The following is an 18,941-nucleotide window of genomic DNA, read 5'->3' on the forward strand; positions in this document are numbered from 1 at the left end:
AGTATGTTATAATTAATACCACGGTGGTGGGAGGTAAAATCAAAAGAGATTGCTTTCAATGACAGCACAACGTCTTTTCTTAACTCAAACTATTCCAAGAATTAGAATAGCATTTCTCTTGCTTCTGTTGGTAAAAAAAAACCTCTGCATCGACAAAAATAATATTTTAATGTAGGTAACACGAGTTAAGAAGCCATTAAAGCCTTTTCGTTTGTAAAACAAAATGTTAGCAAGAAAATTGCTTCTCTGATGAAAGCCCCCCTTGTGTGAAAGAGAACTTGGCAATTATCACCAACATATACAGTATGTATGGGATTCTGTAAAGGATCTGCATTCTTTACACACAAGCAGTGGGCTTCTCAAAGAACATGAAGACAAGAATAACATGAAAACGTCTTAACATCTAAAGAAAAATATCTATATCCTATAGCAGGCAATTAGACTCAACAGGTCATATGTAAACGTAGGTTGGAAAATAAAAAGAAGAATTACATTGCTGCAGGTTCCTTACTCTTCCTTCACTTTTTATAAAAAAAGGCCTGCTAAGGCGTATTTCTAAGAAAACCAGATGCCTGTTAGTGCATACTTGGCAACATTTACAAATAATTTGCAGAAATAATTTCCTGGCAGTCAAGTCATGGAAGTATGTTACACACTGTACAATCTACTTTTGATCGACATCCCGGTGGTCCATTATTGTCAAACATATTACATTAATAGGCTCACTATGAATCAGCACTTGACCCAAATTCTTAGTTGTAATTCAAAGTATATGGTAAAATATCAATTCTGGTTCAGTTTTAGAATGCAGAATGATTAATGGTAGGTCATACAGCAGGATAATAGGGAATCATTTACTAAAGCTGGAGAGTACAAAATCTGGTGCAGCTCTGCAAGGTAGCCAATCAGCTTCTAACTTCAGCTAGTCAATTAAAGCGGTTGTAAACCCAAAAAAAAAAAAAAACCTGCAAGACAAAGGCATAATGAGCTAGTATGCATCGCATACTAGCCCATTATGTGTAATTTACCTTAGAATGAAGCCCCGACACGGACCCCCGGACATCGCTGCGGGCGCTGCCATGATCCCTCGCCGTCTCTTCCGGGTTCGGCGGCTCCGGCGCGGTGATTGGTTGGAAGAGACGGCTCCGGCGCGATGATTGGCCGGAGCCGCAATGACGTCACTCCCGCGCATGCGCGCGGGAGTGATTTTCCGCCAAGCTCCCGGCAAATAGATTGAAGGTCCCCCCGGACCTTCAGAGCGCATGCGCCGCTTGCGCGAGCGGCTGCATGCACTGTAAATATCTCCTAAACCATGCCGGTTTAGGAGATATTATTTATACCTACAGGTAAGCCTTATTATAGGCTTACCTGTAGGTAAAAGTGTCAAAAAGCGGGATACGCTTTAAGCTTTGACAACAAAACCTGGAATCTGATTGGTTTCTATGCAGAGCTGCACCAGATTTTGCACTCTCCAGTTTTAGAAAATCAACCACTTAGGGTTTTTTGAACAAATATGGGCTCCATCTCTAGCAATTCTTTGATGATTCCTGTATTCAGTACTCCCTGAAGCAACAATTAAAATGCTGCTTGTCACCATTTATTCTTTGATAATTTGTAAAGTACACCCAGTTGGACAGTGGGAAAAAGAATAGGAAGTGCCAAGTATCTTGCTTTTGTCTGTATGCATAGCAGCCACGGCAGAACTGGACTGGTTACTGATATTCTAGAGGCATTTGGAATCAGATACAGACTGGGCAGAGTAGTTGCTTGCAACCCAAACAGTTGTTATAAGTTAGTAAATTACATCTGAAATAACTACCAAATCTATAGAATGAAACTTCCCCAATAGATCATGAAACTTCATTCTACCTATAGGTAACCGCATATAATGCTGAACGGTGCATTTCATGTGATATACCAATAGTAGTTTTGCATGTCTTTGGTTTATCAAAAGATAATCAGTCTAAAATGTTCCAACCCATCCGACTGGCATATCAGTGATTGTTGAGGATCTGGCTCAATCATTTTCTCCCCAAATGTGGTGAGAATATCACAAGATTGTGGCAGAATAAATTTTGATTAACCCCTGTATTCCCTGTATAATTATTTTCTAATCAATTAAAGGTCCATAGTTATAAATGCCATCTAATATTTCTTCTTTGGGAACTCAATCCCTTTGTTGTTCTTTTCTTCTAAATGGCTTCATTGTATTAATCTGCAAGAACATTTTAATTGGTTTTAAAACCCAAAAATGTAGGTTAATGTCCATCTCTATAAAGTCTAAGGCTGGGTTCACACTGGATTGGGAAGCAGCTCACAGCAGGAGGTCTGGTACGGCCCCCATTCACCATTTCAGGTCCAAATGTGGTCCAAATGTTTGGCTGAATTCGGACTTGAAGCAGACCAGAAGATGCACACAAATTTCCTGCAAGCCACTCCACAGCTGTCCCGGAGATGTGTAAACCGGCTCCACTGAGAGACAGTCACACTCTCCTGACATGGGAAATGGATTTGGGGAAACCCACACTCAATTCGCACCAGTGTGAACCCAGCCTAATACTCATGCAATGCACAGTCCTATGGAAGAAAAAAAACTCAACTTCATCCACTTTTCTTTTCTTTTAATGTGATTTTATTATGGAAGGGAATCACAATAGCTTCTGTCAGGTTTTGTTGCTTTACAGGATATCGGGGGTGTCCAGGACAGTGAAAACCTGACAGAGCTTCGAACTTTACTCCACACTACAAAAAAGTTTTTGAGTCACTATCGTTGTCCTCATTGGCAAGATTCCTCTTTACTCCCTGTACCTCTGGTCCCCTATCAGCAAAGCAGGAAAATCGAGAAATCCCCCCCAAAGCAGACCAAGGCAGCATTAAAAACTTTCCAACACTACCATGCTTTGTCAAAAACCTAAATAAATAATTTTACTAGAATCGGGATTTGTTTTAGCAATGGCATACCATATATTGGAACTGAAAAGATAACATTTAATACTTTTATATTTATGAAATAAAAAAAAACAGGAATGCATCTTACTCTTTCGTCGTGGCTTGAGGTCCCGGTTTACAGGAGGCGGTTCCAAGTCTACGGGGAGTTCTGGCAAAGGGCTGGAAACCTTTGAGTTTACCGATGCAGGGAAGCTAAATGCTGCAGTTACTGGGCTCATAGGTATATACCCGTCTGTGCTACAGTCTGACTCTGAACATGGCGGGGAAGCATTTGGGTTCATGGGGACATAGCTGTCATCTGAGCAATCTGAAGTGAAGGAATGCTGTGGTGTAAACCTGGGCTAAAATACAAAAAAAAGGTGTTATCAATACTGTGCTGTCATTAGTAGAAAAAAATATGATAAGAACTAGTCATAGACAGTAATAAACGTCACAGATCAATACCTACAACAATTTGTGATTCTACTGTATATAGCAGTTCATAATAATAATATAACTAATACGCACAAATACAGTATGTGAATTCTGAATAAAAAGGTGACCTGTGGAAGTGTTTACCTTTTCGAGACCCCACTAATTAGCTGCACACAGACTTTAATAATAATCTTATGTAAATTACTGGGTCCCACCAAAACACAGAGCAGATCCAAGATCAGCTGCAGTCTTTAAAATGCTTTTTTTTCAGTCTAGAAATAACTGACCATAGAGGTCCTAAATGTACAGACCACTGCCAGTCTCTTGGATGCTTGGAAAGTGGAAAAGCCCTTTAAAGAGGCTTTTATGGGGAAAAAATGTGAATATCTTCATGTACTAAATTATTCTTAAGACAGATCTGGTAAATGTAATGACAAGATTCTCTGTAGGGTATTTTAGAGTTCACCTTCAGTCCACCAAGCACTTCAGCAGCAGGTGTATTGTGGTGATATAACTATTCAAAAAATTGATTTACATTTTGTCCAGGAGCAGACAATTCTGTCTGAAGTTTTGGTCACAAATTGTATCTTGTATTGTGTATCTTTTAAAGCAAACACACAATTTCAAACAGACATTTATACGGGCTTCTTTCACCACCCACTTCCTTTCTGCCACTGCATATAATAAACTTTCCCCCATCACTAGATCAGTATGTTACTTTCAAGCAATGTGCAAAAGAAAACGCTGAAATACTTGAAAAAGAGCTTCAACTCCTGGCAACAATAGATGTCTACTGAATGAATGCAATTCCACAGTTGACCACAAGGAGCCTCTACTACATTCTGAGTTGCAGATGCAAGTTACAGGTGTCACTGTAGACACAATGGTTACATTAAAGCAGGGATCCTCAAACTACAGCCCTCCAGCCGTTGTGGAACTATATATCCCATGATGCACTGTAAAACTCTGACATTCGCAGACTTGACTAGGCATGATGGGAATTGTAGTTCCTTAACATCTGGAGGGCCATAGTTTGAAGACCCTTGCATTAAAGTCTAGTATTTTTTTAAAGCATACATTTTACTGGATCACAGTAGCATACATTTACTAGGTCACAGCGGCTGCCTTTGCTGACCTTCTTCTGAAAAAAATGCTAGGTGCCTGACTGCCACTTCAATTCTTTAAAGCAAATCTTTTCTAGGAGACACATGGGGCTGCCACTGTCAGAACACTTTTGAGGATGCTAGTTTTCTGATCTACTGGGTTCAATAAGATCATTGACCTAAAACATGTCAGATTAAAGTCAGACATCCTTATTTGCATACATGTTCCAAGTAATAAGGGCTGGTTCACACAAGTGCGATGGCAGACATCACATGTGATTCGCACCGCATTGCTGTGCAGTTCACATGCAATGTCTGTGCGATGGGAATCCAGCCATACAAACTGTATGGCTGAATTTGCAACAAATTCGGATCAAACTCATGCAGCCATTCTTTTTGTCTGCACCAGAATCAGGACGCATGGCTGTTAACACCCATGCAAACTGATTCTGCAAATTGTGCTGCGTTTTGCAAACTGATTACTTAACATACACTTCCCAATCAGTTTGCATGAACAGGCTGCGATTTTGATGCAGTGCGCATTTGCAGCAAATCTGCTGTGAATTTCGCACCGCATTTAATGTGAACTGGGCCTTAGGGACACACAGTATTGTGTACAGTACACACAGTATTGGTGTGAAAGAGTTAGCATGACAGCCTGGAAACTAGCATTTTCAGAACAAGAAGTAGCAATGACAGCGTCAATGCCTCCCTCAGAATGGTTTACTATTTAAAAGAGCAAGCATGCAGCAAGTAAAGTCAAAGTAAATTTATATCTCTGGTCTTTTTCAGGTCAGTGACTCCATGACTCAGATAGACATTAATGTTATTGGATCAGTGTGTCAGCCATCAATCAGCATTTTCAGAAGCAGCCATATCCTAATAGTATAGGTTTTCAGAGTTATGAGATGAAAGACCCCCCCTTTCAAATCCACGCTGTAGTGCATTTCATACAAGCTCCCATGGGCGTCCGCAGAACTTTTTTCAGGGGGGGGGGGGGGCATCAGTTTAAGATCACCCATGATGTGCCTCTTTTCAACAATGTCATGAAGGGGAGGGGCTTAGTCATTATACTTATTTTGAGTGTTTATTTTTAAAGTGCAAACAGCAGAATTTATTTTTAAAGCATTTATTAACCTAAAAAAAAAAAAAAAAAAGAAAAAGCATGTTATAAAGCAGAGTGCTTTGCTGTGTAATTTGGCCCCTTCTATCACCTAAAATGCCTGGCTGATCCTGCCTGGCTATGTCCTCCCCTCTGTAAACTGACCATGGTATATCATGGCTGCTGAGCCCTGACACTGTGGTCAGTTTACATGCCTCCCTCATCCGCAGCCCTCCTGTCCTCCTCTGTCTTCTCTCCCCCCTCTCTCCCTGCCTGTCTGCTACTGTGTCAGTGCCCCCCCCCTTCTGCTGCTGTAGTTTCATTTAAAGTTTAATATCCTGTCTACAGTCTGTTTAATAATCCTGTGTGCCCCGGTGTCTGTGTTTTATAAAAATAAGCCATTCTTTACAAGTTTTCAGAGCGCCACTCGCCGCTCATGTGACCCGCCGCCTCTCTCCTCCTCTCCCCCTCCCCTCCCCGACTGACATCAGTGATTAATTCTCAGCCCCGTCCGCTGCAGGCAGATTTCAGGCGGGGAGAGGAAAGAGCCAATGGGTCACATGAGCGGTGCTCGGCCCTCTGAAAACTGGTAAAGAACGGGTATTTTATTTAAAACACATACACAGACACACAGGCACACAGGATTATTAAACAGACCAGACAGGATGGTATAAAGTGGCTTAACAACCACATGAAAGGGAAGTTGAGATTCTGGGGGGGGGGGGGCATTTGCCCCCCCTTGCCCCTACCTGCGGACGCCCATGCAAGCTCCCCCTTTTCAAAAAGATACTGGGATCCAGACATCTTATCAAGCCATTGCCTTGTACATTTTTAAAAGCTTTTGTTTTATATTTAATTATTATATTGTGACTTATAGTAATATAGCAGAATGTTTGAAAATCCTTTGCTACAAAATAATATAAAATGAAAAAACAAAAAACACAAAAAAGGAACGGTTAGAAGCCGTTATAAAGGACGCAGCAGGCGTATAGAGCTAAGACCTCATGTAATCAATAAAACGAAATGTTGTACTATACCAACCAGATTTAAGCTGAGCCTCTTGTCCCTACTTCGTAATGAGCAGTCTTCCACGTCACCTGAAAGAGAGAATATTTCCTTTAAGAATATACTGCTTGTTTTTAAAACAAATTCTATTGGGTAGCAAGAAGCAGAAGCAATAATCCATCCGTAAATAAAACCATCATTGGGTGGAAATTAAAAAACGATCATATGAGTACAAATGTCATAAAAGACTGTATATGAAAACAATGAGCATGATTATCATGAAGGTCCACCTTGATCAAAGGTATTAACACAAATTTAGTAGCACTGCATTTGTGGAATAGGTTTTAGAAACTGCATGCGCTAAGCTTGAAGAATAATGTAACTACAGACAAATAACAGCCATTTCTCTGAAAGGAAAAAGAAAATCAAAGTTTATGGGGTCCTTATGTCCCAAACAGGAATACTATAGTACCCAACACATAGAGACAATTAGAAGGAACACCTTGAAGGAGTTTAGAAGAAAAAGGTGACATATGAAGTGTCCTACCTATCAGACATATGGGGGCTTGGCCATAAAAGGGGCACTGGTGTCAAAGTAAATTAGGCCCCATTGTTGGTGCCAGTGGGTGAAATAGAAAAAAAAAACAAGTGTTGTTGGTATGATTGAGATAGAATACTACATCATTGGTGCCAATGGAAGTAAAATAAGACCCAAGTTTCAAACCGCTGACATTAGTTGGATAAAATAAGCCTAATTTTTTGTCACTTGTAGACCAGAAGATCACAGCGTCCAACCGTTTTAACTACAGTGCCATTTGCAGGAATGTCCTGCTCTCTTGGCATCCAACAAAGTGTCCTGGATTCTATGGGACAGCCTGTGGTACAGTGTAACAGTGTTCAAAATCCTGGGACCATCCTGCAGGATCTGGGACACTTGCCAGCTATGTACTACACATCTGGATGAGCTTTAAAAAGTAGAAGTGTATTTGGTGTTTTGCCATGTCATTATTGAGAATGGTGGGGGAAAGGCAATGGCACAGTGTGGCACCCAATGACTTTGTTTGTCACTTATGTAACATCCATCCTAATCTACTAGTCCATCCAATGGTGACCACACATGCTTTTTTCTTTTTTTTTTTACCAAACAATTAAAAAAATGTGTCAAATTTGCAAACAATTGAATAGCTATAACTTCTCTTGAGGTCAAACGGACAGGGCGGTATATTTTTCTTCATTTTGCATCAATACATAGAAACAAGATACTTGGTTCATGAATACAACTGTATTTCGATTAATCAGATTATGAGATTAAAAGATGGAAACAGAGATGCAATCGATAACATGCAATCATAAGTTAAAATTATATCTTAAAGGAGAAGTTTGGGGTAGTTAAGAAAAACAAATATGTATACTCACCTCGATGATGCAGCATTGCTGTGATGCTGCAGTGGACCCCCAGCAGCTCTAAGATTGGGAATTGATTGATCACATGACCGCTGATTGGTCTGCTCTCTGTCTGCATACAGCAAAGCATGGTGACTGTCAGTCATCGCTCTCTCCTCAGCTCTTCTAGCCTCTCTGGAGTGCTGGGCTAGTGAAGGGATGGGTGCAGCTGGCTTCAGCTCTTAGCCATGTGCTGTGTCAGTCAGGCAGCTGGGTGGATCCAGACAATATGGTCGGGATCCTTCTGGTACATGGTGCGACTCCGTGATGTCATCTGACAGTGGGCTTAAGCTCACTGACAGCTGACTCGGGGTCACAAAAGAGCAAAGGTAAGTGCACTCCTGTGACCCAGAGAAGTTTGGCCCTGCTTCTTTTAACAATCAATCAAAATCCACTTCCCTGTGTGTGGCATATCTATCAAACAGATTGTCAACTATAAATCAATTACTCCTATCGGGAGAGATTGATCAGAAAATAAATTCATTTATCAAATTGCGTAAGACCATAATAGCACTACCCTCTCCAGATAGTGCCGCTGTCCAAGAGTCGCTCCTCCATAGATAGAAGAGCCATCCTAAAACAGGAAGTGTATTAGGCTGCATTCACACTTGAGCGTGGCGTTTTACCGCGTTTTTTTACCGCGATTTTACAGCGTTTTTTTTCAGGCGTTTTTGGAGGCAGGCATTGACATCTATCAAAAACGCTGGTAATCAGCCCAAAAAGAAGCTCATGTACTTTTTTCAGCTACAGGCGTTTTGCAAAATGCTCAGATGTGAACAGGGGACATTTAAATGAATGGGGTTTTACTTGTTGTGCATTTTGGAACGTTTTTTTTTAGCGTTTTTGGAGCTGAAATACACTCAAAAACGCCCAGGTGTGAATGGAGCCTTACTGGCCAGATCACTAGGTGAAAAAAAAAAAGAAAACGAATGCAGCCACAATATTTTAGGATGAGTAAGGTGCATTATATAACATTTTTGGGTTTTATACCACTTTAATGCATGAAAAATCATAGCTCCATAATTGTTTTCAATGCATTGCACCACAGAGTACAAATAGTTCACATCTGTGCTCTGCAATACACTAAAACACACATGCAATGTGATGCACTGGCTAAAAGCGTTAAAAATTAATGTACTCATTGTAGTTCTATTATTTAAAGTGGTTGTAAACCCTTACATATACCCAGTGAAGCGAGTAGCCTCAGGCAATACACAGAGATGAAACCTCCTTCATAAGTTGTACCTGTTTATCTGTTGCCATCTCTGCTCTACATCCGTTCAAAGTCCAGAATTTGACATATGAACTGTAGCTGGTTTATGCCAACATCCCAAAAAAAATCTAAATTTCTAAAATCCAGAATTTATACAGCTTGTCCCAGCTTCCAGAAAGCAGGGGGCGGGAGTTATTGTTAAACTCTGCAGAGCTCAGTGAGAGCTGATTGGGGGAAAGGGATATACCCCCTTCACACAACTTACAGGAACAGGAGCGGAGGCTGTCATTAACAGGCTGTGTGCTTGAGCTCCCTACCCTTTCACCGTTTTACCTCTTAGTGTCAGATATGACTCATGCAGATAACAGAGGAATGAGGGAGCAGACAGAAATGACACTTGTAGTGTTACTAAACCCACAACAATAAAACCAGTCTGTATATGCAGTAAAGCATGCTTGTTATACTCACTATGGAACCTCAGGGGCATTGTGTAAAAAGGCTGTTTGATCCTGTCGTCTATGATCCTCCCCTTCTCCCACTGTCTGCTGATAGTACAGAGCCTTGGGGGCACTCTGCACATGCTCAGTTTGGTGTGTATCGCTAGAGAGTTTTTTTTTTCTTGGGAGGGTTCATGTGATCGGCACAGGGCCAATTAGCACTGTCCAGACAGAGGGTCAGGGGTCCTGCAGCCTCATAGGATAGTCAAAGGAGAATGAAAACTCCTACAAGCTTTAACCAGCTCTAACTTTGCTGATGAGAAAAGGTATTTAGCAGTTTATATCTACTAAAATATTTGCATTTCCTTGTTATGTGTATTGTGGAGACCAGATATAGTAAATGCTGGGTTCTGGGTTTAGTAGCACTTTAAGCAACCCATAGATTATGCTATGAAAATTGCCTGATTTCCCCATTAACGCAGTCAGTGTTGATGGGAGGATCCCCCTGCAGCGGTATTGTGTAATGCTGGTGGGGAGAGCCTTCCCTGCTGGGAGAACACAGTGATCACTGTGGGTGGCTATAGCTACTATGTAGGTGCGAAACGCGTCAGTTTCTTCATTTCTGTACCTCTACAATGCTGTATGGATTTTATTCATTCCAATAAATCAGAGTTGTATCGGAGTATGGCCATTCAGACATTTTTTGTTCACTTTGGCTATAGCCACTGGCGGTGATCACATAAAAAAATCTGTCTGACTAGTTGTACTGAAGTCAATCGATGGATGGACTTCAGTACAACCAGCTTGCCCATAGATGGCCGATCTCTGTTGAACTGGCTTATATTCAATCCGTCTACAGCAGGCATGTCCAACCTGCAGCCGGGGGGCCACATGAGGCCCGGAACCCCAGGCAATGCGGCCCACTGCCCCCTGACAATTTTTATTTTGCTGGGGAGGAAGGAAGTCGGGTCAGGGACATGGCCACAGCAGCTTCCAACTAACGGTAGGCAGAGGCTGCCCGGGGGGGGGGGGGGGGGATGTGAGCATGTGCAGTGTTTCTGACTCCTACCACCATGACCACTTCAAATCACTGAAGTGGTGGTTAGAGTGTTCCTTTAATATCTGTCAGAAGAAGTAAACCTCCGTATACTGATTCCATTTCATTTGATCATCCTCTAGTTGTGTTAAATTAGTGCGGGGGGTGCGGCCGCGCAGGAAGGGCGTGGCGGCATTTTATTACTTGTATACCTCAACTATAGTATATTTTATATGCGGCCCGAGAAAATTTCTCTACACTCAATGTGGCCCAGAGAAGCCAAAAGGTTGAACACCCACGGTCTACAGTATCTCACAAAAGTGAGTACACCCCTCACATTTTTGTAAATATTTTATTATATCTTTTCATGTGACAACACTGAAGAAATTACACTTTGCTACAATGTAAAGAAGTGAGTGTACAGCTCGTATAACAGTGTAAATTTGCTGTCCCCTCAAAATAACTCAACACACAGCCATTAATGTCTAAACCGCTGGCAACAAAAGTGAGTACACCCCTAAGTGAAAATGTCCAAATTGGGCCCAATTAGCCATTTTCCCTCCCCGGTGTCATGTGACTCGTTGTGTTACAAGGTCTCAGGTGTGAATGGGGGGCAGGTGTGGTAAATTTGGTGTTATCGCTCTCACTCTCTCATACTGGTCACTGGAAGTTCAACATGGCACCTCATGGCAAAGAACTTTCTGAGGATCTAAAAAAAAAGAACTGCTGCTCTACATAAAGATGGCCTAGGCCAGTGATGGTGAACCTTGGCACCCCAGATGTTTTGGAACTACATTTCCCATAAAGCTAAACTACACTGCAGAGTGCATAAGCATCATGGGAAATGTAGTTCCAAAACATCTGGGTTGCCAAAGTTCACCATCACTGGCTTAGGCTATAAGAAGTTTGCCCAGACCATAAAACTGAGCTGCAGGACGGTGGCCAAGACCATACTTTTGTGAGATACTGTATGTCCAGCTTTAGTGCTCTGGGCTGAGACAAGTACACACTATAGAGGGATAGGCTTTGTTCATATTTCATGTCGGAGGTTTACAACCACTTTAACATGAGAAGGAGCCCAAAGTATTGTTGTGTCCAATGGTATCCACTTACCATACAACTGTCATTTTCACAGTGCAGACTAGATACAGATAAGCCTTTCTCATATATGGGAACCATTCAAAATCTTTCTTCCTCTCTTTGCTTGGGAGAGTTTACAGAAAATGCAGAATGTGCACATTTTTTATCATGAAAGTACAAGAGATGGGTTAGGCAGCTTTGCGTTGATCTAATAGAAGAAATAACTTAAGGTATTTGTATGTAATAAACACTGCTTGCATTATGGGAGAATCACAAGAAATAACACTGCATGCTGGATTGCATGAAGCCAATGTTAAATTTAGCAATGAGTATGTGGAATCTCTGACACAAACAGTGTTTATTAAACCATAAATATCAATCAAAGCCTTTTACAGCTGTCACGGCTAAATTACATTGAAAGGACGAACTCCAGCCTTTCCTTCAGTCTTGCACAGTTGTTCAGGCTCCTGTACTGAAACGGTGTCATCTGATTTCACTCTCACAGTGTGCATTAGAAGCTGCAAAAAGTCAGACAGAGCCTCCTGGCTGGAGGACGTTCAGCATCATCTAGCCCTTCCCTCCCTAATCTGACTGTCCCTGGTGTTCCCCTTTCACTTATTGGATTTCAGTTCATTCAATCAATCATAGAAACTCAGCATCGAATGTGGGCATTACTTAGGGCAGTATGCATGCAAATGCAGCCTGCCTAAAACCCCCCACTTCACTAGACTGATATGAACCCATCAAGGTATTTTGATATTTGCATAATTCCTCTGAAGGGCCAGCCCACTGCTTGCATCAGGACTAATGGCTCTTGGGAGAAGTACTGAGGCAGGGTGTTGTGATGTTTTCAGGATTCTATGTACAGCACCCCGCTGGTCCCTCCCACCAGTCATGATCCGATTGCACTGCACAGAGAAGCATAGAGGCCTAGTGATTACATTGGTGGGTGTCACAAAGGTATGTATTACAATTGGAAGGGCTTTATTTGAAAATGTCATTAGTATGTTGAGGAAGGGAAAATGAGGAACCAGAGATGTCAATTATAAGTTGATTAAAGTTCAAGTGGTATTAAACCCAAAACCAAAAATGTATTCTATTGCAGCTTACCAATCATTAGATGTGGTGGCTGCATCAGTTTTCTTTTCTTTGGCTTTTTTCCTCTATTTTCACCTGGTGATCTGGCCAGTAACACACCTCCTGCATTAGTGAGACACACCTCTGGAGGAATGAGCACAGGAGGCACAGCAGACAGCAGCAATAACAGTCTGGGGGGGGGGGGGGGGTTACTGTAAAATGTACTCGCAGATTTAGATATACTAACATATTGAAGCAAAACGTTGGCTAACACTTTTTAATCCGTTACAGCAAACAGTTTTGTTTTCTTTCGGGATAAAAACAAATTCAGACCTCATAAGAGGCTAGCTCTACCTCTAATAATTGGTAAGCTGCAATATAACAAATGTTTGCTTTTTGGTTTAATACTGCTTTTGGGTTTAAAGCATACATGTTTCAAATGCAGCGTTTTCAGGACAGGTAAACAATGTTCTGTCAGATACTTAAAATATCCAACCTTCTTCTCCCTGTAATAACTGCACAATTATACATGCGATTACCACACTTCATTCTCAGTTTGTATATTTAAAGGATAAGTCCACCCTAAAACTAAAATCCCTGCATCTATAGATCTCCAAGATCTAGCACTAACCTATTTAGCCCTGTAAAGAAGAAATCAGTATACTTACCTTTTTTGAAGCCGATCCGACCCAATCCTCAGCGGCGGAAGCTCTGGGGAGGACACGGCCGACAACAGCTGTGAAATGAATGGGATGTGACATCACCCATAGACTTACTATGGGGCTTCCGAAGCAGGGGCTGACAGCTCAGCGAGGGATCGGGTCAGATTAGCTTCAATAAAAGGTAAGTACACTGATTTTTCTTTACAGGGCTAGATAGGTTAGTGTTAGAAAAAAAGCTGTTCATTCGAAGGGATTGCATGAGGACTCGAGGGCATACAATGCCATTAGAGGAGAAGTGTTTTAACCTCAGGCAACGTGGGGGGTTCTTTACTGTTAGGGCTACAAGATTGTGGAATTCTCTACCACAAGAGGTGGTTTCTGCGGGTAGTATGGTGGCTTTCAAAAGACTCTTAGACTTACATCTCAAGGATCAGAACATTCAGGGGTATGTGAGATGATTACAGCCACACACACCTACACAGGTTGAACTGGATGGACTATTGTCTTTATTCAACCTCACCTACTATATATGTAACTATGGAGATCTATAGATGCAGGGATTTTAGTTTTAGGGAGGACTTATCCTTTAATGTCATAAAATATTTCTTATTATTGTCAATAAATCTTTTCACATATATAGTATGGGCTTACACTACAGTTTAAATGATGTCAAGCCTGTTGTGACATTTAAAAACACACAGTAGATGCACTCCAACCTCCGAGTAAAGAGGGAATACAACCCTTTCCAGGTATTTGTTGCTCTATGTGTTCCTGCTAGGAGATTTACTCTCATTTACTATCCAAGTAACCACAAGAAGTGTCTCTTTCTTTCACGGAGACAGACAGCAGCAAAAATATGGCTGGTTTTTTTTCCTGATCCTGTAAAATTAAATTAATATTTTATCTAAAGTTATACTTTAAAGTGGTTGTAAACCCAGTTATATGACTTTCATCTATAGATAAGCCTTTAATAACGCTTACCTATACTGTAAATATCTCCTAAACTTGCACCGTTTAGGAGATACAGTATGTACATTGCATGCAGTCGATGACGTCATTGGCGCATGCGCTCTGAAGAAAGGGCCGCCCGTGCCATTTCTTCAGAGCCCTGTGCCGTGACCGGCTCCCGCCCGCATTCCAGTAATACAGTCAGAGTCCGCTGACCCGAAAAAAAGATGGGCGAAGATGGACGGCCAGCAGCGGAGAGAATGCAGGCTTTGTTGCAAGTGTCACATAATGTGCTAGTATGCGATGCCCTTTACTTCCTCTTTAAAAGAGATGTATGTTTGTTTTTTTTGCAGATTAATACTTACCATCTGTCCCCCGCCGGCTCTAAAACTGAGAACTGAGTGATCTAACACAGCTGATCGCTTGATTTTCAGGGCTCCATGAGCAGAGAGCTGCTGACTGTCAGTCACCGCTCTCTTCTCTGCCACCCCTCGCTCAATGGAGCGTGGAGCTGTGGAGGAGGCAGGAGCAGCCATTCAGGCTCTCACTGGCTCGCTGAGAGCCTTGGATCTTGCCCAAGCCTGGACCGACTCTGTGACAAACTGCATTCCTGTGATTCATAGGAGGAGTTCAGCCAAATAAGCTTTGGCTGTACTTCTCTTTTAATAAATGTTTTCATGGTTATAAATGAATGCTAAAACAGTGGTAGCTTCAGTAGTACACTTGCACAGGTACCTTGAGACTATGGAATTGATTTACTAAAACTGGAGAGTGCAAAATCTGGTGAAGCTCTGCATGGTGGCCAATCAGTTTCTAACTTCAGCTTGTTCAATTAAAGTGGTTCTAAAGGCTCAAGATCCCCCCCACCCCAATTCTTACCTGAGCCCCATCTCTTTACAGCATTGTGCACAAGACTCTGCCTCCTTATTTGCTAATACCAATGGCTCCCGCTGCTGTCAACTACAGCCACTGAGCCAATCAGGAGAGAGAGGGGTGGCACCAAGCCACGGCTCTGTGTGTGAATGGACACACAGACCCTCACCCCTGGAGCGAGCCTGATTGGGTGCCCCCATTGCAAGCTGCTTGCTATGCTCTCGGCAGGTAGGATGGGTCTGGAGTGACGGTGAGGGACTAAAAAAGAGTACTGGGGCTGCTCTGTTTTTTTAAAAGGGACTTTAATATTTCTTTAGGCTTTGACAAAAAACCCTGGTAGCTGATTGATTTCTATGCAGAGCTGCACCCAATTTTGCACTCTCCAGTTTTAGTAAATAAACCCCTATGTAGTACTGAGAAAACTGAGCACAGCTAAGCTCTCAGTGCAGGTTTTGCCAGTTGCACAATACAGGTCAGAGCAATGCTGCATTAAAAGGTAAAATAATGTTCTGCTTTTATTAAAACTTCCATGTACTCCTTATTCATTCATGATAATGCTGAGCTACAAAACCCTTTGCCATGCTCCTTTTTTATGAGGATTTCCAAATATAAATTAGTATGTGTAAAGCAGTGTACCAATGTAGAAACACTTAAGCCAGAATAACTCCCCATTTGTCCACTCACGTGCCACTATCTCATCTTATGGCCACCGGCAAAGACCCATGTCACTATCGCCACCAGCTCTGATTAGAACATTCTCACACATCACTCATATTCTATGGCTGTGCAGAGGTGCAGTGCACAAGTCATTGGGAACCCCTGTACAAGTTTTACCTTGAAATTTCCTAACATGATCACTAGATAGGTTCACATTAAAGATGTTTAATACATTTACTAGTTCAACCTCTCTAAAGGAATCCATATGTCTTATGACTACAGGTTGTATAGTTATGTTCCTGAGTTCCTTGATTTAAAATGCAAGTCAATAAAAAAATAAATGAATCATCAAGTAATTTATTATAACCGTCACACTTTTCCTCGCTCACAACTGATACCAGTTTAGTGACATGCGACCTGTAACTGTTTTAGGCCCCAGTCATCCAGATAAAATGCATGTTTACCTTTCCAGTTCCTTACGTTGTCCAGACTGGATAGTGAGATTCTTCTTGGCACCATTCCAGATAAACAATGTCCATTCTGGATGATTCCGCTGGAAATCACTTCAGGCCTTGCTTCAGGAAAGTGGTTTGGTTTAGGCGGTCTCGGTGGTGGAATGCTGTCACTGAGTCCACTGTGATTTTTCTCAATGGAAAATGTTTGTGATGAAGTGGGACCCAGAAGAGGGGAAGAAGAAGAAAAGTCACTGAGGGAACCATTTGATTCAAGGTCCTTGATGGCAATGGAAGTTGGGGATTGCATATGACCATGGTGGTGAAAGTTTACATTGTAAAGTGGCTGGTTAAGAGGATGTTGAGATGATAAGCAGTCAAGAAAAACATCATCAGACGAGGTCTGTTCTAGGGATTTGTCAGAGTTTGACCACGCATCACATCTGAAATGAAGGGCACAAAAAGTAAATCAACAAATAAAATACAAGATAAAAACATTTCTTTAATGACAAAACAGACTTTTGTCTTGTCCGAGCCTGGTAGGTCTGTTTCACATGGGCTTTAGCTTGCATAAGAGCAGTGTGAACAAAAAGTCTTGGCAAAGCATTTGCAGAGCTTTCAGCAATCTTTGATAAAGTGTATAAAGTACCATTTAACTCCAGTTTGTAAATGCTGAATACAGATTCTAATTGGAGCATTGATTGCCACTTTAAACAAGCTGCTAGTAGGCTTCAGAACTTCTTAAAACTTGTTGAAAGCCTAGCACTTGCTTAAAGAGTCAGCTCTCCCATTAGGCTCTCCATTAAACATTTACAAACTGGAGCTAAATGGTACTTTAAAAGCTTTAACAAAGTTTGCAGAAAACTCTGCTTTGCCAAAGCGTGATGTTCACACTGCTCTTATACCAGCTGAAGCCTGTGTCAAACAGGCTGTACAGTTGACAACAAAGTTCTCATACTGCAACCAGAATAATGTTTTTTCATAATAAATCATAATAAACAATGTGAATGGTCCCCCCCCTGCGCTTTTAATGGTCCCAACATTAATAACAGTGGTACAGAGGATCTTCTAGTATTTGACTACTGATGCACCATCTGTATCAACAGGGTTCCTATTGCAGCCTATTGTATTTTAAACATTCACGAATAAAAGAGCTTCTACATGGAGTTGGACATGACACTGGAAGCCAGTGTAAGGATGATCTACCTTGTGTTAGGCGACTGGCTGGACCCTTTGCTGTAATGGTACATTCATTGTAGTCACTATTCTGAATGTACTTGCATTTCTATAAGCAATCCAACAGAGGATGTTTGTACCCGATAGCCATTATTTTCCGCTGGAATGAATGGAAAACACCAAAGGTGGTGACAACTATAGGCTTATGCTCTTCAGCTAAGCCTAGAGATGGACTTGGGTAAGGTAGCAGCTTTGCCTCCATATCGCTTCAATAGACATAATGATTGCAATAGGCACAGAGAAGCCACTCTATTTACTTTGTCTGTACTGGCATGGCCCCTCTCCATCAGACAGGGACAGGCCAGTGCACACATATGACCAACTGCGTAATCCCCCTGGTTTACTTCAGAGGCATTGGTTATAGCTGCCCCCCGCCCCTGGACATCCACTGGGCCCTACGGTCCTGCCTATGTTGCCTTGGGAATGATCCAACTCTAGATAAGCTTCAAAACAGGAGAGAAAACACAAAAAAAAAAAAAAAAAAACTATAAAAAAACTAGACAAATGTTGAGAACTAGTTCACACCACTGACACTTAAGAAATCCACTGTGGATAGAACTGTAGTGTAAAGCCAAGAACAACATGTAAATTACATCGAATTATGCAGATTAATAAACCACCAAACCCCGCTAAATTGATAAATTATCCAATCTGATGGGCTACCCTGAGCACCTGCAGATCACTGATTTTAGTAAAACACAATTCAGTATAAATGGATTTATTATTTATTATACAGCTAAAAGCAACAAAGTGCTAAGAATCACTCAGAAAGGGAATTATGAAATATGCTGTTACTAATATGCAGTGATTGTAAAGGTTACTTTTTTATTAAAAGTATTATATATGTGATACTTACCTGCTCTGTACAATGATACTGCATATCCCTGACCATTTTTTTAGTCCCTCACTGGCATGGTCTACTCCTTCTTCCTGTGGGTGCCCCCTCAGCAAGCTACACACAGTGGAGTTGATTTACTATAATTGAAGAGTGCAAATCTGGCGAAGCTGTGCATGGTAGCTAATCAGCTTCAAGGTTTTTTAGTCTGGTGTAAGCTTAAACAAGCTGAAATTTGAAGCGGATTGGTTACAATGCAGAGCTGCACCACATTTAGCACTCTCCAGTTTTAGTAAATCAACCCCAGTTCCAGTAGTTTGACTGACAGCAGCAGGAGCCAATGGGTCCCTCTGCTTTCAGCATCTCCTGTGAGACCAGGAAGCGAGAGTAGGGGTTCTGCAGCCAGGACAGTAGTGGAG

The 18,941-nt window shown here is 41.6% G+C and overlaps 1 protein-coding gene across 1 annotated transcript in view; it reads right to left on the reverse strand.

Annotated features, from left to right (window-relative positions):
- The window catches only part of GAB3 (GRB2 associated binding protein 3), a 189,612-nt gene that overhangs the window by 22,351 nt on the left and 148,320 nt on the right, over positions 1-18,941 (reverse strand). The window contains exons 4-6 of the mRNA XM_082262883.1: positions 16,464-16,894; positions 6,610-6,665; positions 3,038-3,290 (exon numbers count right to left, since the gene is read on the reverse strand). Coding sequence (XP_082119009.1) covers positions 3,038-3,290; positions 6,610-6,665; positions 16,464-16,894 — 740 coding nt within the window. The remainder of the gene's footprint in view (positions 1-3,037; positions 3,291-6,609; positions 6,666-16,463; positions 16,895-18,941) is intronic.

The sequence above is a fragment of the Pelophylax lessonae genome, assembly GCF_965119305.1.
Source record: "Pelophylax lessonae genome assembly, chromosome: 7".
Taxonomy (NCBI): Eukaryota; Metazoa; Chordata; class Amphibia; order Anura; family Ranidae; genus Pelophylax; species Pelophylax lessonae.